General features: G+C 31.4%; 3 protein-coding genes and 1 long non-coding RNA gene across 4 annotated transcripts; all 4 read left to right on the top strand.

The window, feature by feature from the left end:
* The first annotated feature begins 4,853 nt into the window (after positions 1-4,853).
* Positions 4,854-5,183, top strand: LOC141711214 (uncharacterized). The gene has a single exon (XM_074513622.1). It carries the CDS (start codon positions 4,854-4,856, stop codon positions 5,181-5,183), a length of 330 nt encoding a protein of 109 aa, XP_074369723.1.
* A 164-nt stretch (positions 5,184-5,347) lies between these two features.
* LOC141711213 (uncharacterized) lies at positions 5,348-5,776 on the top strand. Its single transcript, XM_074513621.1, has one exon. The coding sequence runs from the start codon at positions 5,348-5,350 to the stop codon at positions 5,774-5,776; it is 429 nt and encodes a 142-aa protein (XP_074369722.1).
* A 3,774-nt stretch (positions 5,777-9,550) lies between these two features.
* On the top strand, positions 9,551-15,055 carry LOC141711299 (uncharacterized). Its single transcript, XR_012571303.1, has 4 exons — positions 9,551-9,624; positions 9,911-10,102; positions 14,593-14,761; positions 14,951-15,055. It is a non-coding gene; the product is annotated as an uncharacterized LOC141711299 (long non-coding RNA).
* A 3,125-nt stretch (positions 15,056-18,180) lies between these two features.
* LOC141711300 (auxin efflux carrier component 5-like) lies at positions 18,181-25,786 on the top strand. The gene is made up of 10 exons (XM_074513675.1): positions 18,181-18,254; positions 18,908-18,993; positions 19,327-19,487; positions 19,593-19,669; positions 19,782-19,858; positions 21,857-21,959; positions 22,453-22,544; positions 22,944-23,007; positions 23,601-23,790; positions 25,493-25,786. Exons 1-5 carry the CDS (start codon positions 18,232-18,234, stop codon positions 19,783-19,785), a joined length of 351 nt encoding a protein of 116 aa, XP_074369776.1. The 5' UTR covers positions 18,181-18,231; the 3' UTR covers positions 19,786-19,858; positions 21,857-21,959; positions 22,453-22,544; positions 22,944-23,007; positions 23,601-23,790; positions 25,493-25,786.
* Positions 25,787-26,493: the final 707 nt, after the last annotated feature.

Raw genomic sequence — 26,493 nt, 5'->3', positions numbered from 1 at the left:
GAATACCATATTTATCATTTTGTCATTTGTACCTTTGAGGTATCAATTTTTTTGGGTACGTATTCCAAATTACTCCATTGGAGACCGGTCACAACTCATTCTGAATGGTTTACATAGTTAATGTTTGTTAGATCTTTTACCGACAATATTAAATCATACATATTTTACTTATTCATTGAAGTGGTGTGCATGACTGTAACATGAGAAGGTCTAGTAATAAGTTCCTTAAGGTTAATATTATTGATCTTGTTATATACTTGTTTCTTATAATTTTCTGAACCAGTGTCCTGGTTTTCAGCTGTTGCTTGAGGAAGCTGTTGCAGGCCATCTAAAGCCATAGCATCTGACCGTGATTGGCTCAGATGAAGCCTCAAAATATTATTCCTGCGGATTCTTCTTCAATGTCCATCCAATTATTTAGAGCAGCTGCAACCTACTAGATGCGGTAATGCCCAGAAACATGGGTACAGAAAGTAAAAGGTGCAGATAATACTTTAGTCTCTTCATTTTTTTCAAAGTCCCCGTTTATTATCTTTTTGCGTATATAGTTGATAAATACTTGGTATTCCTTCCTTTCCTCTGCGGTAATTGTTCGTATTCCCAATTGAATACCGCTTTGGAGATTGTTCAGATTCCAAATTGGCATAGAATTTGTAGATATATAAAGTCTTACTTTTTCACAACTGTTGAAAGAATTTACTTTACTGGATATGTGAGGTCTTCTGTTGTAGCCAAAGAAATATTAAATGTGTACAGGCTCCTTCATTTTCCTAGTCCAGATACCATGACTAAAGTTCATTTAATTTTATCTGAACAACAGATAGTAAGATTGCAGTTTTCCAGTGTACTGGGCCTAGTTCTCACTTTCTTCCATTGTAAAAGGTTAACGTTCCCATTGGGTACAAAACTGGTCTCATAAGTTTCTGTAGCAAAACTTATGTTATTCCATGTGACCACATATTCTCATAAGCCTTAACTTCTTTTTTCTCTTAACTTCTTATAGCAGATATAGACGCTATTCTATCCCCTGATAATGGCCGTACAGTATTTTCAGAGTAAACTTTCTTGTCGAATATGGACTTAGAGAGTATTTGTTTAATATGAAATTAAACTAATAGCGCCATAAATTAAATAGGGATTAATGCCTGGCTTAAAGAAAAAAGTGCTTATCCATGATATATGTCCAAACTGCATATGTATATGCATATTAAATGAACACAAGTATGTTAAACGTAATAAAAGGGAGCAAGGTCGTCTTTCATTTCGCTTGGTTATAGTATTACTTGTATTGCCATATTAGTTTTAGTTGGTCTCTGTGATGAGGGAAGATAAAGTGAAAACTCATTTGATGAAGTATTGGATCATATATACACCACCTGATTATAGCATGTGCTTGATTATAATGATCTTTTCTTTTTTACTACAGAGTGGTATAATCCCTATTTTTTGTGGGGAATGTTTCGACGTTGTCATGGAAAGCTTAGAAGTGCAATCGAAGGAAAGGTAGTTGAAGACGTGAATATTGACGATGATGTCGACATACTAGGCGGGGGACTTTTGGGACCGGTTTATGTATTATTCCAAAGCAGTCATCAATTCTAATTCTGCTAGAATTCTTAGAGATTGAACTAAATGTTATTTTGCGGATTCGTAGAGATTTTGACATAGACGATATTCCTTCTGAACCTACGTCAAATTCCAATTCTGCTGAAGTTCGTAGAATTTATTCTTACCTGAACGGCGTTTTACCTGACCAAGTAAAAGTCTTCAACTCACTAATCAACAATCCTATTGACAATTAAAAGTCAAGAAAGTTAACAAGATTTAAAAACCCAACCTGCAGTCAGATTATGTACCTTGTTCAAGTATAATGTTTTCTTTCACATTCCTAAAGTACAAATTGCTTCTCATAATGTAAAGATAATAATAACACCAAGTATATTTGTTGTTAGCCCTATATGGTACATGCGTAGAAAAATGTCTAAAATGGCACGCATGTAAAAACAGCCCAAAATAGTATGTAGAAACGCAGAAAATGGTAATGTTTAGCTAAAACACTAAATTGCTTAGCGTGTTGGTTGTTATTAATACTATTTTTTTCCTTTTTTTGTCCATGACGCTAGATGAACTTGTGTTTGAGATTTTTAATTTTTTTTTGTTATGCTAAACGTTACTTAAGTTAGATCGCTTTAAGTAACGCTTTCCCCAATTTTTTCTAATTGGATTGTTGTGCATTTTACTAAGTTTTAATATTTTTAAAATTTTAACGGGGCATTTTGAACCCTACAAAATTAAAAACTGCTAAATTAGATATTAGAATTTTAATTGGAGTTTGATTTCTAAAATCCTGAATTCTATATCAGTGTACCAATTATTAATTTATTATTTTAATATTTCAAAAATCTAAATGGAAGTTGTTGAACTTTAGGAGCCCGTAAGGTTTATCTAGTGCGCACCCGATGGGTAGCGGCCGCCGGTTACCTACGTTAAAAAAATGTTCAAGATTGTTAAATTAGCTGTCATTTATTAAAAAAAATTGGATATTCAATTAGTTTATTAATTAAAATCCAAAAAAAATTATAATAATAATTAAAACTGAATAAATACGTATCAAGATAAATCAAATCATAGTCTTTTTGAACAAAACTACGATCGTTGATCGGATCTTTCACTGTTGTATATTTCTCGCTCGCATAGTTGACATATACATCATTTTATAAAGACAATCCAACAATCTGTTGAAATTGTGAGAACACAGAAATTTGACGTGTCGAAACGCATTCGAACAATTAATAATAGTCGTAATCTGATAGGACCCCTATCAATGAACCAATATACGAAATTTTGTAGATGTACGATTCCAGAGAACAAAACAAACAAACTAAACTCTCACAATGAGAGAGAACAAAACACAATATATAGTTAAGAAAACCTATACATAGAACTAAAACTCTTAATGAAGAGATAGATTTATTTGAAGTAAATAAAAATTAGGAAAAATTATCAAAACAGTGTTTATCATTAACCAATCGAAAAAATAAGAATTAAGATTTTGCGAAAGAGAGAGATAGGAGGGCAACTAGTTTTTAAATATTTCTAATATCCAAAGTGAATTATTGAACCTAAAAAATTTATTAAATAAGGATACACCCCTAAGTTTATAAATATTAATTTAAAAATGACTATTGAAAAAATAATATTAAATGATATTTACAGCCGAAAAATAGCACACAATAAGAAATTTAAAATAATAATTATAATAATTTATATACTACGTGTAATTTTATAATACAAAATTAAGTTAGCAATTAAAAAATATAAAAAAAATATTAAATGTTTTATTATTTAAATTATTTAAAATTATAACCTTAAAAATATTTAAAATTACTCATATAAATTGCAACAATCAACCAAACATGATATTAATATACTATCAATATCAATTATAGCAATCAACTAAACATACGTCATATGATATTAGTTTCATATATCGTTAACCCAATACCACCTTCCAAACCCTTGTCATTCCCCTAACAAGTGAAATGACCTCCTGAAGATAAACTCTTAATTAGCGCATGGTTGAATGTGTCGATTGATCCCTTGATCGGGGCGAATAAAAAAGGTGAATTTTGGGATCAAATTTGTAACTATTGTGAATAAAGTAATCACGGTATTATCAAAAGAGGGGTAATATCTATCAAAAAAAGGTGGCAACGAATAAATGAAGGGGCTTAGCAATATAGAACATGTTATGAGGAAGCTGTCTCAAAAATGGGGAGTGGTACAAATTTGGACAACATAATTGCGGCAGCTCATGGTTTCCATAAAACTAAATACAATAAGAAGTTTAATTTTGACAAGCATTGGAATGATCTAAAGAGACATCCTAAATGGAGAGAGCCTAAAGAGACAAATAATGGAAGTGCAAAGAGAACTAAATTTAGTGATTTTGGGAACTACTCATCATTGATGAATGAAACACCAAAAGATGAGAATGTTGTTGAATCACCGGTTCGTCCTAAAGGTACAAAAGCAGCTAAGAGGGAGGGGAAAAAAAGGCAGAGTTTAATGATCTTAAAAAAAAGATTATGAAGAAATAAAAGCTAGTTTATGCAGGAGATTAGATCTAATGGCAGAGTTCAATGAACTTAAGAAAAAGAGGAGGCTAGGAAAGAGAATGAATCAGATATGCAACTTCTTACGCTTGATACTAGTATAATGAAAGAGGCTCAACGAGAGATTTATGCCAAAATTATTGAGGAAGTCAAATCAAGACGCAGGTGGAACTAGCCATTGGAATCTAGTTGCTTGTTTATTTTTATTTGGAATTAGTTGTTGGAAACTAATTGTTCGTTTGATTCTGTTTGTAATAAGTTCTTGGAAGTTAGTTTTTGTTTGTTTCTATTTGGAACTAGCCGTTGTAATTTAGTTCTTGTTTATTTTTAGTTCGAACTAGCCGTTTTCTTTTATTATTTTTATCTCCTATAAAACATGTCTGTTCTTTGTGATAGTCTGCAACTCATTTTTTTCATTCACAGTGCAATCAAAATATATACTACGGATGAGAACTCTGATATGTCTAAAGAATTTATTGAAGAAGGCTCGTCAACCACGACTAAACGAGTGATATGCAAAGACCGTGAAGCGGGTCATGAACGATTAGAGAAAGATTATTTTGCTCAAAATCCAGTATACCCTCTAGATACATTCCGACGACGGTTTCGAATGGGAAGACACGTGTTCCTTCGAATTGTGGATGCTCTTTCAAATTTTGATCCATATTTTTAGCAGAAGGTTGATGCATTGGAAAGAAAGGGCCTATCACCTTTACAAAATTCACGGCGGCCATACGCATGTTGGCATATGGAATTGGAACGGATGCAGTTGATGATTATGTGTGCATTGGTACGTCCACTGCAATTGAATGCTTGAAAAAATTTGTTACCAATATTATTTTAATTTTTGAGAGTGAATATTTGCGAAAGCCAAACTCAAATGATGTACAACGTCTCATAAAAATGGGAAAGGCTCGCGGTTTTCCCGGAATGATGGGGAGTATTGACTACATGCATTTGCAGTGGAAAAATTGCCCTAAAGCATGGAAAGGGATGTTCATGAGGGGTCATAAAGGAGTTCCAACAATATTGTTTAATGTTGTTGCCTCATCGGACCTATGGATATGACATGCATTTTTCGGAGTTGCTGGTTCTAATAACGACATGAATGTGTTAGACCGATAACCGATATTTGATGATGTACTAGAAGGTCGTGCTCCTGAGATAAATTATAATATTAATGGTAACAACTATAACATGGGGTACTATCTAACAGATGGAATCTATCCTGAATGGGCTACGTTCGTGAAACAATTCCACGCCCACAGGGTGAAAAGAGAAAATTGTTCTCCAAATATCAAGAAGGTCATCGAAAAAACGTAGAAATGACATTTGGCGTGTTGCAATCTCAATTTGCAATTGTACATGATCCAACACAAATTTGGGATAAAGAAGATCTCGCTAAAATAATGAGAGCGTGTATTATACTACATAATATGATCGTTGAGGATGAGAGAGACACATACGCCACTCCCTTTGGCGCTTTACCATCTTACGATGATGCAACATATGGCTTACCGCCTCCAAACTTAGGCGAAGAATCTTTAGCCTCTAATGAAATTTATATCGGAAGGACTATCCAACTTTGTGACAGGCAGAAACATTGTCAACTACAATTCGATCTGGTTGAGCATATCACAATGTTCCATAATAATGATTAACTAGCTCTATAGCCCGTGCAATGCACGGACATGCTCTATATTGGGCGAATCGATATTATTTTAGTTATTCTTGTTGATAATATTTCATGTTGTCCCCCCTCCTAATGATGATGGATTTATTTTTGTATATGAGTAGATTTTTATTTTGATGACATTGGTGCAATAGTGTTTATCTACAATTAACGTAGAGACTTGTAGTGACATTTCTTGTTTTTTACTGTTAATGACGATCCATGAATTTTTTTTAGAAATTTTAGTAATTTTACATAATATAGTTGTTTGTTTACATAAGATTTTATTTTATAATTGTTATTTGAATTTTAGTATTCTTCAATTTTAATTTCCGACCTTAGTAACTCTTTCCCCTCTCTCAAAAAATATTAATAAATCCACATCTCACGGCATACTAGGCGCTTTCGGGTTGTATTTTAATATGTAAACTTTACCAAGATTATTTATTTTAGTTAATATTATCCGTTCATGCCATAATGACGCAGTAAAATACCAATATAAACCAACATTATCATATATTTTATGAATTATGAAGACCATAAGTTAAAGGTTTTTTTTACATAAATTCACACATACATATACATATATATATGTGTGTGTATATATTATATATACATATATATATATGTGTATTTATATATATATATATATGTATGTATATATATATATATATATATATATATATATATATATATATATGAAAGCCCATAATTTATTTATTTTTGTGTAAATACAAAAATATAATACTTAAAGTATGACATGGTTAGATATAAATATATATTCAGTTAGAGGTATCAATGGTTCTGATCCACATAATCATATTTAATATATAAGTTTATCTAGTTCATTTGTTTGTAATATTTAATTCGCAAATGTTTATAATAGATCTAAATATTAGTGTTAATGTGATAAATATGGTATATGTCAGTCAACTGTGTTATTAAAGGTCACTGGTAGGCTGTGATAATATCATTAAAATTAATGACGAACAATAATATTTTGTACAAATAAAATTTATTATAATTTAAATGTACTACCACTTTTTATAAATAACATGATTTTGTACTCAAGTTTCTCATGTATTAATATTATTTATTTTGTTATAATAATATTATTATTATTATTATTATAATTATTATTAATATAATATAAATAATAATTATTATTATTATTAGAATTTTTAATATATATGTTTTATAAACCTGCTATTAAAATGAAATATTTTTTCTTTTTAATGAAATTTAAAATTATTACTATTAATATTAATATTTAATTTTACTTTATATTTAAAATTCACTTATTTATATTATTAATTTGATAATTAATAATGTATGTATTCTCGTTTTTAGAATTTAACTTACGTTAAAAATAAGGACAATTTTTGTAGACAAAAAAATTTGAATCATTAACTAAAAGGGAAATTTAAGGGAAATTTCATTTGAAGATGAGGGTTTTTAATTTTCGGAGCAAATAAAAAGAATAAGTACATATGTACATATATACGTACATACGTACATATGTTTGGATGTATGTAAGTATACATGCGTGCATGTATTTCTATAATAATTAGTTATAAATGAATATGTATATATTAAGTATGCAATTATTAATCTATATTAGTAAGTCATAACTTAGGTATTATATGATCCATGCATATATCTCTATAATAATTAGTTATAAATATATATATATATTAAGTATGCAACAACTAATCGATATTAATAAGTTAATGATGTGATAACTTATGTATTATATGAATTCTTATGCAATGGTTATCATTTAAATTTTTTATACTAATTTTTTAATAGAGTATGTAAATTTTATGAAGAAATTATTTTTAATGACTTGCATATTAATGATATTTTAATTGAGGTAATAAAAATTACATGAATGAATCTGTATTAATTATATAATAATGAATGAGTATTAATGATTAAAACAAATAATGTTTGGATATTAATTAATGTATTTATGATTAAATAATGAATGAGTATTAATGGTTAATATTTAATTTTTAAATTTTAAATTTTAAACACGTTTAATCGGAGTGGGTCACTTGATTTACCAAGCCCATGAAGAAGGAAATGGCAGTGGACTTGGGTCACTTGATTTACTAAAAGTTGGACTTGGGCTTTGAATAGGAGCTGGTTGACCACCTAATTTACCAAGCCTATGTTTTGCTTACTGGGCTTCAAAAATAAGGAAATGGCACTTGCTCGGCCTATATAATACGGCTTAGGGTTAGGGATTAGCACCCGTTTATTGTAATCAATTTCATGTAATCATGGTTTTGGAGGTGAAATCGAGTTGCAGCCGATTGATTTCTTTTTGTACACGAAGCTGTCTCATCATATTCAATCTCTCAATCGCCCCTTTTTATTAAATATAAGGTGTCAATTTCGAGACTCTATTCACTTTTACAATCTTCTATGAGTATAATTCATGTTTTTATTATTTAATTCTTCATTTTTATTTGAATTTATGAATTACTTGCAGAAACAATGAAGAAAGTGCTCCACGAATCTCGTCCCCGTCCCCGTACAGTTTCAACTCAAGTTTGAAAATGTTTTTATGTTTCCTGCAAGCAATTGTTGGGCTCACTGCTCACCATTTCATGGAGTATAAGTAATATTTTATTTGTTTCAGATATATAATAGATAGATTTGTTTCAGATGTAATATTTTAAATTGTCATGTTCTTGTAATATTTTATTTTTTAATTATGTAATGTATTTTAATAATAAGTAATATTTTTATTTTTAATCTTATTAATATTTAATTTTTAAATTTTAAATTTTAAACACGTTTAGTCGGAGTGGGTCACTTGATTTACCAAGCCCATGAAGAAGGAAATGGCAGTGGACTTGGGTCACTTGATTTACTAAAAGTTGGATTTGGGCTTTGAATAGGAGCTGGTTGACCACCTAATTTACCAAGCCTATGTTTTGCTTACTGGGCTTCAAAAATAAGGAAATGGCACTTGCTCGGCCTATATAATACGGCTTAGGGTTAGGGAATAGCACCCACTTATTGTAATCAATTTCATGTAATCATGGTTTTGGAGGTGAAATCGAGTTGCAGCCGATTGATTTCTTTTTGTACACGAAGCTGTCTCATCATATTCAATCTCTCAATCGCCCCTTTTTATTAATTATAAGGTGTCAATTTCAAGACTCAATTCACTTGTACAATCTTTTATGAGTATAATTTATGTTTTTTTTAGTTTAATTCTTCATTTTTATTCGAATTTCTGAATTACTTGTAGAAACAATGAAGAAAGTGCTCCACGAATCTCGTCCCCGTCCCCGTACAGTTTCCAGGTAATTCTCCATCTTTTAAATACAACAAGTTGATCTAGTTTTGTGTAATTGTGTGTGTGTGTAAAGTGTATGAAGAAGAAATCTAGAATGGATACGTTCACGTTCATTTTTGTGGTTGTTTTTTCTATTTAAATGGACCCCGATCCGAAATTTCCAGCCTCAAACCCTTATAATTTGAAAATTTATTGTTAATACTTAACTTTATCCTAGGGCAACATTTACGGTTCATTTACAGTGAAATGATTATATCGTAAAGGATTAATATGGAAGATGCATTGTTAAGTGGTTGCAGAATAAATAAATTTGTTTTAATTTCTATTTATGAAGAAATATTCACAAAAAATAGGCATGACTATGTAAATACGGTAGATTAAAACCGTGGTCTTTGAGAGGGCCTCACCAAGTCTGTTTCTAAAGTTTGTTTTCATGTATTCTAATTGGCTAGCCTTATACTCGTGATCTGGAAGCGGAACTGCACGTGATAAAAGAAGAGAATGCACGTCTGCAACATGCTTCGGTAAGTAAGACACTGGCTACGACTTTGTTTCTTTAAAACAAATCTGCATGTTTATTATTAGTTATCTTTTTGGCTAGTGCAAACATAAACTAGAAGCAACAAAGAGGATTAAGCAGCAGACATGTTGACCATCATTTTATATCTTGCATATTTTCATGTTCAGTAATCATTCATGTGCATTACTTTTACATGAGAAGGTCTAGTAATAAGTTCCTTTAGATTAATATTATTGATCTTGTTATAAACTTATTCTTATAATTTTCTTAACAAGTGCCCTGGTTTTCAGCAATTGTTTGAGGAAGCTGTTGCAGGCCATCTAAATCCATAGCATCTGACCGTGATTTGCTCAGATGAAGCCTCAAAATATTATTACTGTGGATTCTTCTTTAATGTCCATCCAATTATTTAGAGCAGCTGCACCTGCAACCTACTAGATGCGGTAATGCCCAGAATAGTACATGGGTGCAGAAAGCAAAAGGTGCAGATAATTACTTTAGTCTCTTCATCTTTTTCAAAGACCCTATTTATATCTTTTTGCATATATAGGATAATAGGATGCCTCCGCTGGACCTTTGTTGCACTGTGGAGCAATCAGCTTTTGTTTCTTTGAAGTTCCAGCAGTCTCCAGTGCTTCTTTCGGCCTGAGCTGCTGCATAAGAATCTCGCTAAATAAGGGGTTCTGAAATGCTTTGGCCATGCTAATGAACATCTGCTGTTGTTTCTGTTCAGTCCTTCTCAGCCTCTCTTTAACAGATAACAGATAATTATCTGCATTCTCCTGTTCCTTTTGGATATTCATAATTTCAGTCCTCAACCTGTCGGTATCACTCTCTAATTGTTCGAGTTCTGCCTCCTGTATAAGGCGCTCTCCATCACTTGAATGCTGTGAACTCTTTTCATCCCTTAAGACATGCTGCTCAGGTTGCTGTAAATTGGTATAAGTAACACCGCCTCTCTTGTAGATGCTTCTCAAAAAAATTGAGTTTTGAATATGGTTCTCCCTGATCATGAGCCAACTCAGTCCGCATTTGTAGCATTTTCCGACCTTTCTTTTAATCAATTCGTCAAACAATCTCAACAAAATATATACAGCAACAAATATAATCCACCAGAATTGAAATACTACCCAACATATTACTGATGTCATCAGTGCAACCATATTGCCCTGGTTTTCTGCAATTGCTTGAGGAAGCTGTTGTAGGCCATCTAAATCCATAGCATCTGACCGTGATTGGCTCAGATGAAGCCTCAAAATATTATTACTGTGGATTCTTCTTTAATATCCATCCAATTATTTTAGAGCAGCTGCAACCTACTAGATGCGGTAATGCCCAAAATAGTACATGGGTGCAGAAAGCAAAAGGTGCAGATAATTACTTTAGTCTCTTCATCTTTTTCAAAGACCCTATTTATTATCTTTTTGCATATATAGTAGATAAATACTTGGTATTCCTTCCGTTCCTCTGCGGTAATTGTTCATATTCCCAATTGAATACTTCTTAGGCGATTGTTCAGATTCCTGATTGGCATATGATCTTTAGATATATAGTCTTACCTTTTCACAACTGTTGAAGGAATTAACTTTAGTGAATAAATGAGGTCACAAATATAATGCCTTGCTAGCTTGTAATCAGGGTCTTAATTTTAACCATCCAGTCTTCTGTTGTAGACAACAACGAAATATTAAATGTGTACAGGCTCTTTTTAACAATGTTCACTAAATTAATGTGCTTCTCTGATTGGTTTGTGTACCTTTTTCGTAACTTCCTGTACCAGATCTAGACGCTACTCTATTCCCTGATGATGGCCGTACAGTATTTTTAGAATAAACTTTCTTGTCGAATATGGACTGATAGTATTTGTTTAATGTAAAAATAAACTAACAGCGCCATAATTTAAATAGGAATTTCCTTCTTCTTGTTATACTTGGTATTTGAATAAACACCTTTTAATTCATAGAGTAATTGACAATGTTGGAATTTGAATTTGTAAAACGTAGATGTAAAACGTATAAATTTACAGCAGACAAAAGTTTTCCATGGTGTGATTTGTTAAAATGATGATTTGAGTCCATAAAGTGCTTCTATTAATTTCAGCTTAATTGTAATTTGGAGTCGATGTCTATTATTCAGGTCTTAAGCTTACTAGAGATACTGAACGGAAGAATTTGTATGCTGATTTTGATGTGCATACAGTTGAGGAAACTTTTCCCACTAAAACTTCTCGAGTTTCATCTTGGATGAAGTAATTCTATTATATGCCAATCAAGTATTCCTTTGGCTAAATATTTATGCGAGTTCTTTTTTAAATGCTATAATTTGTCATTTTATGCTATAAAATTACTAAATCTATGACGACACTATTAAATTTGGTGTTATGCTTTGACATGTAGTTTTCTGTTTTTCTGATGTTTTTGTGTGTGCTTGATTTCTTAGAACAGTAAAACAAGTTAAGGAATAGAAATTTTAAGCTTGAAATGCAAGAGAATCTGATAGGATTCAGTTAGAGAGAGAGAGAGAGACGCTGGTGGAATAATAACTTCTATTTTCTGAATAATAGTTCAAACATGAATGTAATTAAAATATTGATGATCTTTTTATACTAAACCTCTACTTACAGTAATAGATTACAACACCCTTGCTATACTACTCTAGCTTTTCTGTCTTTAACCCCTCCTTCAAAACTATTCTTTAAAACAGGAATCCAAGGCCTTCTGTTGCGCACAGTATATTCTTGAACTTTTCTGTAAAGATTTGTATAATTGTACTTTATCAATTTGTTATCCATTTATGCTGCAACCACTTTCTCACTTTCTGCTCAGCCAAAAACTTAAGGGCCCAGTGGTCCGGCTTAATGAAAGAAGTGATTATCCATGAGATATGCTGTCCCAATTGCCTATGTATATGCATATGAAATGAACAGAAGTATATTGAACGTAATAAAAGGGTGCAAGGTCATCTTTCATTTTGCTATGCGTATAGTATTACTTGTATTGTCATATTGGTTGTAGTTGCACGGCCGCTTCAAACATCATCTGGGAAGATAAAGTAAAAATTCATTTGATGAAGTATTGGATCATGTATACAGCACCTAATTATAGCATGTGCTTGATTATAATGATTTTTTCTTTTTAATTACAGAGTGGTACAAGTACAAGCACGGTTTTTTGTGGGGAATGCTTCAACGTCGCAATGGAAGGAAATATAGTTGAAGACGTGAATATTGATGAAACGTGAATATGGTTGATGCGTGATTTCAAAGCAGTCATCAGATTATAATTCTGCTAGAATTCTTAGAGATTGACCTAAAGGTTATTTCTCTAGTTAACATTATAGATTGTAATGTTTTCTTTTTCAAACTTAGATAATAATGTTTATTTGTTTCAGTTTAATTATTATATCGTAAAATAATTTTTTAACATGTGTGTCAGACAATCCCAAAACCCATCCTTCGCCAATTATATCAAAAAGGGTCGCCATATTACGAGTCTATCTAAAATTTTAAAGTGTGATACGAAATTACGCACTAACCAGATTTTTTCTAAATAATTAACTAACATGCAATATCGATAAAAAGTAGATATTCTTATCTGTCACTCATTGCATTGAGCTTGACCTGGTTAATATTCTTATTTATCTTCTGCAATTTGTTAGTGCAAGAAGCTTGACCTAGTTTTGAGAGGGAGAACTAGAGGGCACTGGAGGGAGTCTCGGTATCTGTCAACTGTTTAAGTTCGCAGAAATTTTAGTGTTAAATTTTGAAAAAAAATATAAAATAATGTAATTTGGTTTCTTCAAATATTAGTCGGTCCCCCGAAAATTTTATTTCTGGTTCCGTCCCGTTAGTTTTTAACTCCTATATAATAAGAATGACATGTAAATTACACGTGGGTGCTCCTGTATGTAATATTTTATAGTTGATATAATTAATTTAGATATTTAAGTAGATAATTAGAAATAAACCCATATTTCGGGCGCCAAAGTTCGAACTCCACAAAATCAACGTTGTATTAAAACTATATAAATTTAGAAAAATCTCATAACTATTAAATCATGAACTGTTACTCATATTTAAAATCCTTTAAACATTTTTGTCAAAAAAAATATGACTTGAAATTTCAAAACATACTTGAAAAATATATGTGATATAGTCATATGGAACAAATATTGAAGTAGACAATGAGTGGGCTTGGGCCGCGGGAGTGGGGCACTGAATCCAATTTAGACTTTAGGCATCAATATTGGGCTTAAATGACTATTGTCTTCAAAAATCTCAGAATAACACCAAATTATAATATGTTGTTAGACCAGAGATTTTGAATGCAAGAACTGAATTTTATTATAAAATCCAAGCTCTTACCTTAGTATATCTGAAAATTAAAGTGTAACTGTAATGAATTTTTCGAGTTTTGTAAAACAAATCTCGATTTTATTAAAGAAAAAGTGAATAAAAGTAGGGGATGAAGATAAATATGGAGATAGAGATAGGTAGAAAGGGTGAAAAAGAAGGTAGGGCGGATAGGGTTAGGTGAAATTAGGGCGGCCGACTCTCATGCGAGAGAGAGAAGTTATTTTAATTATTGGTTACTATTAACTTCAACAATAATTGTCCAACATAGATCTTTGTCATGGATATTATTAGTTACCAACAACATTTTTTGATTTGCATGCAATATTTCGGAAAGATGTAGTTGATGAAAACATATTTTGTTTGGTGTTTGCTGAAACAACATAGACCATAGAAATGTTGTAATTTCAGAGAGAGAAGAGTTTATGGATTTAGAAATGTGAATTGGTATTTCTGTAATTGATATGCCAACCAAATATTCCTCTGGCTAAATATTTGTGCGAATTCTTTTCTAAATGCTATAATTTGTCATTCTCTGCTATAAAAATACTAAATCTATGACAACACTATTAAATTCAGTGACATGCCTTTGACATGTAGTTTTCTGTTTTTCTGATGTAGAGAGAGAGAGAGAAAGACTATTTGCATCAGCAACAGTTTATTCTTGAACTTTTCTGTAAAGATTGTTAAAATTGTACTCCAATTTCTTATCCATTTATGCTGCAACCAATTTCTCACATTCTGCTCAACCAAAAACTTAAGAGCCCTGTGGTCCGTCTTAATGAAAAAGGTGATTATCCATGAGATATGTTGTCCAAATTGCTTATGTATATGCATATGAAATGAACAGAAGTATATTGAACGTAATAAAAAGTAAAAATTCATTTGATGAAGTATTGAATCATGTACACAGCACCTAATTATAGCATAATTATAGCATGTGCTTGATTATAATGATTTTTTATTTTTAACTACAAAGTGGTACAAGTACAAGCACGGTTTTTTGTGGGGAATGCTTCAACGTCGCAATGGAAGGAAATATAGTTGAAGACGTGAATATGGTTGATGCGTGATTCCAAACCAGTCATCAGTCATCAGATTATAATTCTGCTAGAATTCTTAGAGATTGACCTAAAGGTTATTTCTCTAGTTAACATTATAGATTGTAATGTTTTCTTTTTCAAACTTAGATAATAATGTTTATTTGTTTCAGTTTAATTATTATATCGTAAAATAATTTTTTAACATGTGTGTCAGACAATCCCAAAACCCATCCTTCGCCAATTATATCAAAAAGGGTCGCCATATTATGAGTCTATCTAAAATTTTAAAGTGATACAAAATTACGCACTAACCAGATTTTTTCTAAATAATATAACATGCAATATCTATAAAAAGTAGATATTCTTATCTGTCACTCATTGCATTGAGCTTGACCTGGTTAATATTCTTATTTATCTTCTGCAATTTGTTACTGCAAGAAGCTTGACCTAGTTTTCAGAGGGAGAACTAGAGGGCACTGGAGGGAGTCTCGGGGTATCTGTCAACTGTTTAAGATCGCAAAAATTTTAGTGTTAAATTTTGAAAAAAAATATAAAATAATGTAATTTGGTTTCTTCAAATATTAGTTGGTCTCCCGTAAATTTTATTTCCGGTTCCGTCCTGTTAGTTTTTAACTCCTATATAATAAGAATGACATGTAAATTACACGTGGGTGCTCTTGTATGTAATATTTTATAGTTGATATAATTAATTTAGATATTTAAGTAGATAATTAGAAATAAACCCATATTTCGGGCGCCGAAGTTCGAACTCCACAAAATCAACGTTGTATTAAAACTATATAAATATAGAAAAATCTCATAACTATTAAATCATGAACTGTTACTCAGATTTAAAATCCTTTAAACATTTTTGTCAAAAAAAATATGACTTGAAATTTCAAAACATACTTGAAAAATATATGTGATATAGTCATATGGAACAAATATTGAAGTAGACAATGAGTGGGCTTGGGCCGCGGGAGTGGGAGTGGGGCACTCAATCCAATTTAGACTTTACGCATCAATATTGGGCTTAAATGACTGTTGTCTTCAAAAATCTCAGAATAACACCAAATTGTAATATGTTGTTAGACCAGAGATTTTGAATGCAAAAACTGAATTTTATTATAAAATCCAAGCTTTTACCTTAGTATATCTGAAAATTAAAGTGAATAACTGTAATGGATTTTTCGAGTTTTGTAAAACAAATCTCGATTTTATTAAGGAAAAAGTGAATAAAAGTAGGGGATGAAGATAAATATGGAGATAGAGATAGGTAGAAAGGGTGAAAAAGAAGGTAGGGCGGATATGGTTAGGTGAAATTAGGGCGGCCGACTCTCATGCGAGAGAGAAGTTATTTTAATTATTGGTTACTATTAACTTCAACAATAATTGTCCACCATAGATCTTTGTCATGGATATTATTAGTTACCTACAACATTTTTTGATTTGCATGCAATATTTCGGAAAGATGTAGGTGATGAAAACATATTTTGTTTGGTGTTTGCTGAAACAACATAAACCATAGGAATGTTGTAATTTCACGGAGAGATGAGTTGATGGATTTAGAAATGTGAATTGGTATTTCTGTAATTGATTTTAAAGCTTTTTAGTTATGACATGCAGCTAATTAACAGAAAAAATGCTCACCGGCCAGCATGAGTATTTGTACAGGCTGATCATGTAAACCGCAATCTTTTTGTTATATCTACACTTAAACCTGTATTAAGTATTATCGGATAAACTTATAACCTTATTTAGGTATAAATTTTGTTAATCGTAATTTGGGGCACGGTCGTAAAGTAATATTCTCGCTAAGAGTATCAGATAAAAAAAATTAGAAAGTTATCAAGGGCCCAACTAAAATATAAAGTAATAATTTCAGAATTATATGTATATTGACGTACTCGGCCTGACCCGATTAAAAACCCGGTTAAAATTTGATTATTCTAATATATTTTTTTATATATTTACATTTATTATGAATATAAATAATACTTTATGTTGTAAGAGATATGCCTGTACTTTAACAAGACGAAGACATTTTGTCAACCCTAAGTAAGTTATATTGTTATCTTAATTTGTATTTTGTACTTGTAACATTTTGTACTTCTAACAGGTTATAAGGTTATAAGGTTATCAGGTTCACCAAACATCGAACCATGGTTTTGGAGGTGAAATCGAGTATAAGGTGTCAATTTCGAATTTCTATTCACTTATACAATCTTTTCTGAGTATAATTTATGTTTTTTTATTTAATTTAATTCTTCATTTTTATTTGAATTTCTGAAATTACTTGGAGAAACAATGAAGAAAGTGCTCACCCCGTCCATGTGTAGTTTCCAGGTAATTCTTCATTTTATTGCGATTTAATTAATTGAATGCGATCATCATATACATGTACGTTGTTTGTTTTATTGACTGCGATCTTACTGTGTTGTTTTGTTGCGCTTGAGTATGTTCATTCGACATGGATTTATTGCTCTATTTATCGTTGTTAGTTGTACTCGAAGAATTTAGTGTTTGATTTGATATTGTTCTATTGGTATAACTGCTATTGTTTATTTATACGTATAGTGTGATTTTGTAATTAATAGAATGTTATGATGGGAGCAATTTATGAACATTTTTACTTTATTTAGTTCAATTGAATATTTATGAGTCGAATCTAGACTTGATTAATTAATGAGTCAAGTAGAATATTTAGACTAGAGCTTGAGAAACCTTATTCGAAAAGAGAATAGAAGAATTTGGGGACCTCTCTTGAGGTGTCTAGTTAACCATTATATAAGCCATAGGGATTTAGTCCGCTTAGTTTTATTAGGATATATTACCTTTTTTTTGTAGACTATTCTGGTGGAAACTCATATATTTTTAAGGAGCGAGCGACCCTTATTAATGGTAAATTTCTTCATGATCATATTTTCATTTGTATGATTATTTGCGATGAGGATTAATGATCGATTGAGCCTAATATGGAAGATGCAAAGTGATACTTAGTGCTTTGTCAAGTGGGTGCAGAAAAAATAATTTTGTTGTACTTTCTATCAAGAAGAAATTTCACAAAAAATAAGTATGACTGTAAATTTGTTAGATTAAAACCATGTCTTTAAAGGGCCACGCCAGGTCTGTTTCTAATGTTTGTTTTCATATATTCTGATTGGTTAGGCTTATACTCGCTATCTGGAAGCGGAACTGCACGTGTTACTAGAAGAGAATGCACTCCTGCAACATGCTTTGGTAAGCAGGACACTGGCTACAACTTTGTTTCTGTAAAACCAATCTGCATGTTTATTATTAGTTCTCTTTTTGACTAGTGCATACATATACAAGAAGCAACAAAGAGGATAAAGCAGCAGGCATGTTGACCACATACTAATCATTTCATATAACAATGCAATACACACAGACACTGTAATTTTGCAGACAATGGAATTTTCACGAATCAAGTTCATAAATAATTTCTTTCATATTTTTATTTCTTATAATCCCCAACAGAAAGTGAGGCAACTTGAAATTTCTAAATAAAATTACAATTTGCAGATTAGTACATAGTGATGATTTGCATATGAAAAACATTATTGCTTTTGAAGATTCAGTTATTAGAACAACGGGTAATGTGAATTTTACATTGGATATGCTATGGAAACCTATGTAACCTGATGCAAATTGCTCAAAAGTTCTATGATAATAGTAGCTCTAATTATCGTTGTTAGTTGTGTATAGAGATTTTCCTATAATCCCCATACCTTATACACATGCGTACACTCAAATATAGACACTTTTCGTGAATTATGCCAACCAGTGAACCTTTGACAATTAAAATTAGATATTATTAATCGGTTTTTTTATGTTATCATCATGCTAACTTCTGGATGGAAATTATGCTTCAGGTTGCATTTTGAGATGCCAAGCATTATGGAGGAATGTATTTTGATTGTGTCGAAAGCAGCTGTGGGCACTTACATGTTCTGCTTGGGTAAGTTCAAAGCACTAATTCCCGAGTCCATCGTGTAACTTCTTTATAGCTACATACAATTCCACATACACACACACATTATCTGGACATTAGGCCAAGTAAAAAAACAGATCAGTGCCTAATAAGGAAAGTGGTTTAGTTACCTGATGATAGCAGTTGCAAGCCTTCATTAAAAAAATAATTAAGGTTATTTAGGACGGATTTATTACACATTATAATCTAATCTGTGACTCTTCCTGATTAGATATAATATCTGAATTTGTTGTAGACATCCTTACATATAGCCAGATTCTCTTCATATATATGCTTTGCTTACTGCTATGCATATTTCAGGTTTATTCATGGCAATTAATAAAAAGATAGATGAAAATTGGTCGATTGGAGTCCCTATTACCGGCATCCTTTGGAGGTTTATCATGGGACCAATTTGTTGGGGCCTTGCCTGTCTTTATTTAGGATTAGATGGTGAAGTGTTAAAGGCAACAATAATCCAGGTACTGACTATTTCGTAATGATACGTAGAAACTATAAACTCAGTGTTAACGAATTGATTTTGTTCAATGGCGATCTAACTACATATATTGTGAATGTTATTTCAGGCGACACTTCCTCCAGCATATTTATCTTTCTATTATGCTCAAGAATATAGAATAGATATCGATTGCATTAGCCATGGGTAATTACTGTTTTTGCCACTGAAATGATACGTATAAACTATAAACTCAGTGTTAACAAATTGATTTTGTTCAATGGCGATCTAACTACATATATTGTAAATGTTATTTCAGGTGACACTTCCTCCAGCATACTTATCTTTCTATTATGCTCAAGAATATAGACTAGATATCGATTGCATTAGCCATGGGTAATTACTGTTTTTGCCACTGAAACTCTTTCCTGTATTTAGAGATCTACAAACTTATACTACTTAAAACCCAAGTAATACATTAATATATATATATATATATAAATATATAAATACAGTCATATAAATATATATATTAATATAAATTTGTGTTTGATCTAATATTGTTCTATTGGTTTAACTGCTATTTTTTATTTATACACACAGCGTGATTTTGTAATTAATTGAATGTTATGGTGGGAGCAATTTATGTTTTATGGGCTTGAACATTTTTACTTTATTTAGTTCAATTGAATATTAATGAGTCGAATCTGTAGTTGAATAAATTAATGAGTCAAGTAGAATATTTAGCCTAGAGCTTGAGAAACCTTATTCAAAGTTAAAGCTTCCGGCGGAAGCTTGTTTACATGTGAGAGTTCAAAGAAGTACATTTAGCTGCAGCACAGGAAAGCATGATGGCAAGAGATGTAATTCTTTGCAACTTTCAGGGTAAAAGGCTAGGAAGGGGGTGAAGATACTATTCAAAACAGGCAGTAGGAATTAGAGTAAAGTTCTATGGAGTCCACCTTTAATTGGAGTCCTCGGAGTCCATATATGTTCTGCAAGTAAAATATAGCTTAAAATATTGCAAAACATATTATTTTTCGACAAACATCACTATTCTATCAAAAATCTTGTAGATTGCATACATTTTACAAGCAGAACATTGCAAAAATATATATTCTACAAAACATGTTTAGTTTGCAGAACATAAATGTTCATATTGCAGAACATATTGCAGAACATACATATTGTACCGTAAATATATGAGATTTGCATGATTTTGTTGAAGTTATGCTATTTGTGTAACATGTTTTGCAAAATAACACGTTTTACAATATATTTTATTTGCAGAACGTAGATGGACTCCGAGGACTCCGATAAAAAGGTGGACTCCATAGAACTCACCCCGTAGGAATTATAATATACATAGATACATATACATATATATATAGAGAGAGAGATAGAGAGAGAGAGAGAGTAAAGCTCTACTTACGGTAAAAGAATTTTTGTGCAAAAGGCTTTGATGGTCTATTTATACTAAACCTCTACTTACAGTAAAAGAATTTTTGTGTAATATAAAAATATAGTTCGTATAGAGTTTTTACCCTCATTTATCTTCATGTTGTAGCAACTACAATATCATGCACCAACTAATTTGTGCCCTTTTGTATTTAAATAAAAAATATTATATAGTAGTAAATATAGCCAGTTTTGCAGAGAAGCCAGAAAATGAGCAGGGGATTACATTTTAAAAATAGTAATTTCATGAGTATAAAGTTTAATAGTACAACAATTAATACTAATTGACAATGAAAATATTAATGTAACAGTGTATGAGATATTTGAAAGGATGGGCTACTATGGAATATCATCAAATTTGATATTATACTTGACAAGGAAGCTGCACCAGGGCACGTTAACAGCATCAAACAATGTAACAAACTGGGTTGGCACCCCTGCTACTATAGCTTTTCTGTCCTTAACCCCTCCTTCAAAACCATCATGTCCTTGGGATCTTCTTTAAAACAGGAATCCAAGGCCTTGTGTTGCGCATCAGCAACAATATATTCTTGAACTTTTCTGTAAAGATTAGTATAATTGTACTTCATCAATTTTTATCCATTTATGCTGCAACCAATTACTCACTTTCAGCTCAGCCAAAAACTTAAAGGCCCAGTGGTCCGTCTTAATGAAAAAAGCGATTATCCATGAGATATACCGTCCAAAAACTTGGAGCCTTTTCAGATGTGCCATTTAGACACTTCCCCCTTTTCACTGTTATTTTGATCATTTGCCACATAATAATAAAAGAGAAAGAATGTATACTTTGCGATCTTGTTAGTTAATTAGATTTCTTGATACTATGAAAGCTTTTCCGTAGTGAAATTTACAGTATTTAGCTCCTCCTCTTTTGTTTCTGCTACCTGGACTGACCAAAATTCATGTGGTTTACAGTGAAGTGAGGATAGAAGATTCGGAAACATTGAATTATCTAGACAACTTGTCTGATCGAAAATGCTTCAGTGAACAAGGAGATGCAATTACTTTTGAATATGAGGTATACAGTCTTATGGGTGGGTTCCTTGAGTTTTGTACTACAATAGTGCACAATAAATGAGCATAGCTGTCATCATCTGCCGTTTATTGACACTCTTCTTCGAAATAAGGGATGTAAAAACTTAATTATGAACTAAGATAAGTGGAGGAAAATATGTGCAGTAAATCTCCTCATAAAACATATAACAATTTCAGATATATAGAAACCTTTAAGGTAGATAATATATATGCAAGTGTCTCTTAGCCCAAACTAAACATCTTTTTTTTTTTAAGTGCCAAATATGCAAAAACTTGTTTTGACTGATGTAAAGTCGCATTAACTATCATTTCTTTTTTACTTTGAGTTCTATCTGTTGTGTGACAATTCTGAAGATAGATTGCTTATGGAGCAGCTTCAAGTGGAATGATATCATGTCAATTTTTTAAAAACTTGAATCTACTGCCTTGTAGATGAAGGCTCTGACTTAGAAGTTGACATCTTATCTATTTTTCAGGTGGATCGGGCTTATCTTTCTACAGAAGATTGTATTGCAGTCATCGATCACGGAAAGAAATTTGAGATAAATAAAAGGGTTACAAGATGCTGGTAAGATTTTGGCCGTATTTTGTTGGAATGAAAATAATAAACTATATTTTCAAATCAATACAAGTAGAATGCATGTTATATATATGTTAAACGTAAAACAGATGCACAAGATTAGTCATATAAGTAGCATAATTAGTCATGACTTTCCTACAACAGTTAAATATAAATGTATCTCTATTGCCTAGGATTTCCACAATTCATTTTGATTTGAAGTTGTAATTTGTTATCTAGAACTAGAAGGTGTCAATTTCCAGACTCTATTCACTTATACAATCTTGATTATATTGTGGCATAGTTAGACAATTTGACTGAATTATTTTACTATCTTTATCTGTGATTTTTTTTAGATTTTTTATTGAACTTCAACTTCTACTTCATAAATTTCTGAAATACTTGCAGAATCAATGAAGAAAATGCTCCATGAATCCCCTCCCCTGTTGAGTCATTGACATCTCGCTTCCAGGTAATTTTTTCATTTTTTTTAATTAATGCAAGATTTGTAATATTTGTTGCAGTTGTTATTTTTTAGATTTTATTTTTTTGCTATTATTTTAAATTTGTTATAGAAATTCATGCTCTACTAAAATCAATAGAATTTTCGCAAAAAAAAATCCACTAGAATTGAAATACTACCCAACATATTACTGATGTCATCGGTGCAACCATATTGGGAGGTTAAGAAACGTCATTTGGTGGATGCAAAAGTAGTCAATTTTTACCTTTTAAATATTCACATTTGGATTCATAAATCTCATATGGAGACTCAGAATACCATATTTAGTCATTTGCTTCTCTGAGGTATCAATTTTTTTTGTTACATATTCCAGATTACTCCACTGGAGACTGGTCACAGCTCATTCTGAATGCTGTACATAGTTAGTGTCTGCTATATCTTTTACCGGCAATATCAAATCATAGATATTTTACTTATTCATGGAAGTGGTGTGCTTTACTGTAACACGGGAAGGTCTAATAATAAGTTCCTTTAGAATAATATTATTGATCATGTTATAAACTTTTTCTTATAATTTTCTTAACAAGTGCCCTGGTTTTCAGCAATTGCTTGAGGAAGCTGTTGCAGGCCATCTAAATCCATAGCATCTGACCATGATTGGCTCAGATGAAGCCTCAAAATATTATTACTGTGGATTCTTCATTAATGTCCATCCAATTATTTAGAGCTGCTGCAACCTACTAGATGCGGTAATGCCCGGAATAGTACATGCATGGGTGCAGACAACAAAAGGTGTCTCTTAATCTTTTTCAAAGACCTATTTATTATCTTTTTGCATATATAGTATATAAATACTTGATATTCCTTCCTTTCCTCTGCGGTAATTGTTCATATTCCTAATTGAATACCGCTTGCGATTGTTCAGATTCCTAATTGGCATATGATCTGTAGATATATAGTCTAACCTTTTCACAACTTTTGAAGGAATTTACTTTAGTGGATAAATGAGGTCTCAAATATAATGCCTTGCTAGCTTGTAATCAGGGTCTTAATTTTAACCATCTAGTCTTCTGTTGTAGACAACAAAGAAATATTAAATGTGTACAGGCTCCTTTTGAACAATGTTCACTAAATAAATGTGCTTCTCTGATTGGTTTCTCTACCGTTTTCTTAACTTCCTGTACCAGATCTAGATGCTACTCTATCCCCTGATGATGGCCGTACAATATTTTTAGAATAAACTTTCATGTCGAATATGGACTTAGAGTATTTGTTTAATGTAAAATTAAACTAACAATGCAATAAATTAAATAGAAATTTCCATCTTCTTGTTATACTTGGTATTTGAATAAACACCTTTCAATTCATAGAGTAATTGACAATGTTGGAATTTGAATTTGTAAAATGTAGATGTAAAACATTTTAATTTACAACAGACAAAAGTTTGCCAAGGTATGATTTGTTAAAATGATGATTTGAGTCCATAAAGTGCTTATATTAATTTCAGCCTACAATTGTAATTTGGAGGTCTTAAGCTTACTAAACTGAAGAATTTGTATGCTGATATTGATGTGCATACAGTTGAGGAAACTTTTCCCACTACAACTTATCGAGTTTCACCTTGGATGAAGTAATTCTATTATATGCCAACCAAATATTCCTCTGGCTAAATATTTTCTGCTATAAAAATACTAAATCAATGACAACACTATTAAATTCAGTGACATGCCTTGACATGTAGTTTTCTGTTTTTCTGATGTTTTTGTTTGTGTTTGATTTCTTAGAATAGTATACAAGTTAAGGAATAGAAAGTTTAGGCTAGAAATGCAAGAGAATCAGATAGGATTCAGTTATAGAGAGAGACGTTGGTGGAATAATAACTTCTATTTTCTGAATAATAGTTCAAACATGAACGTAATTAAAATATTGATGGTCTGTTTATACTAAACCTCTACTTCAAGTAAAAGATTACAACACCCTTGCTATACTTTAGCTTTTTTGTCCTTAGCCCCTCCTTCAAAACTATCATGCCCTTGGGATCTTCTTTAAAACAGGAATCCAAGGCCTTATGTTGCGCAACAGAACTTTTCTGTAAAGATTAGTATAATGGTACTTCATCAATTTGTTATCCATTTATGCTGCAACCAATTACTCACTTTCTGCTCGGCCAAAAACTTAAGGGCCCCATGGTCTGTCTTAATGAAAAAAGTGATTATCCATGAGATATGTTGCTGAAGTTGCCTATGTATATGCATATGAAATGAACAGAAGTATATTGAACGTAATAAAAGGGTGCAAGGTCATTTTTCATCTTTTCTTTCGCTATGTGTATAGTATTACTTGTATCGTCAAAATTAGTTGTAGTTGTACGGCCGCTTCAAACATCATCCGGGAAGATAAAGTAAAAATTCATTTGATGAAGTATTGGATCATGTATACACACCTGATTATAGCATGTGCTTTGATTATAATGATTTTTTCCTTTTAACTACAGAGTGGTACAAGCACTAATTTTCGTGAAGAATGCTTCAACGTCGTCATGAAAAGCTTAGAAGTGCAATGGAAGGAAATATAGTTAAAGATGTAAGTATTGATGATGACGTGAATATGGTTGATGCGTTATTCCGAAGCAGTCATCAGATTCTAATTCTGCTAGAATTCTTAGAGATTGACCTAAAGGTTATATCGTCAGTTAACATTATAGATTGTAAAGTTTTTTATTTAAACTTAGATAGTAATGTTTATTTGTTTCGGCTTAATTATTCTATCTTAAAATAATTTTTTAACATGTGTTTCGGACAAGTTCAAAACCCCCTCCCCCACCAATTATGTCAGAAAATGCTGCCATAATAACGAGTAACAGATCAATCTAAAATTTTAAAGTGTGATTGAAAGATACGCACTAACCAGATTTTTTATATATAACATGCAACATCGATAAAAAGTAAATATTCTTATCTGTTATCTAACTTCAGGAGGCGGAATTAGAGGGCACCGGGAGAAAGTCTCGATATCCGCCGACTGTCTAAGTTCACAAAAAATTTAGTGTAAAATGTTGAAAAAAATATAAAATAATTTAGTTTGGTTTCTCTAAATATTAGTCGGTCCCCATAAATTTTATTTCTGGTTCCGTCTTGTTAGGTTTTTAACTCCTATTATAATAAAAAATGACATGCAATCATGTATGTAATATTTAATAGTTGGTATAATTATTTTAGATATTTAAGTAGATTATTACAAATTAACCTATATTTTCGGGCACCGAAGTTCGAACTCCATAAAATTAACGTTGTATTAAAACTATATAAATTACTTTAGAAAAATTTCAGAATTATTAAATCATGAACTGTCACTCAGATTTAAAATTCTTTAAATATTTTTGTTAAAAAAATATGACTTTAAATGTCAAAACATACTTGAAAAAAATCTGTGATATAGTCATATGCAAGAAATATTGAAGTAGACAATGAGTGGGCTAGGGCCGGGGGAGTGGGG

Source organism: Apium graveolens, chromosome 3, assembly GCF_009905375.1.
Source record: "Apium graveolens cultivar Ventura chromosome 3, ASM990537v1, whole genome shotgun sequence".
NCBI lineage: Eukaryota > Viridiplantae > Streptophyta > Magnoliopsida > Apiales > Apiaceae > Apium > Apium graveolens.
Note: the sequence above shows the minus strand (reverse complement) of the source record. Positions and strands in the feature narration are given on the sequence as shown.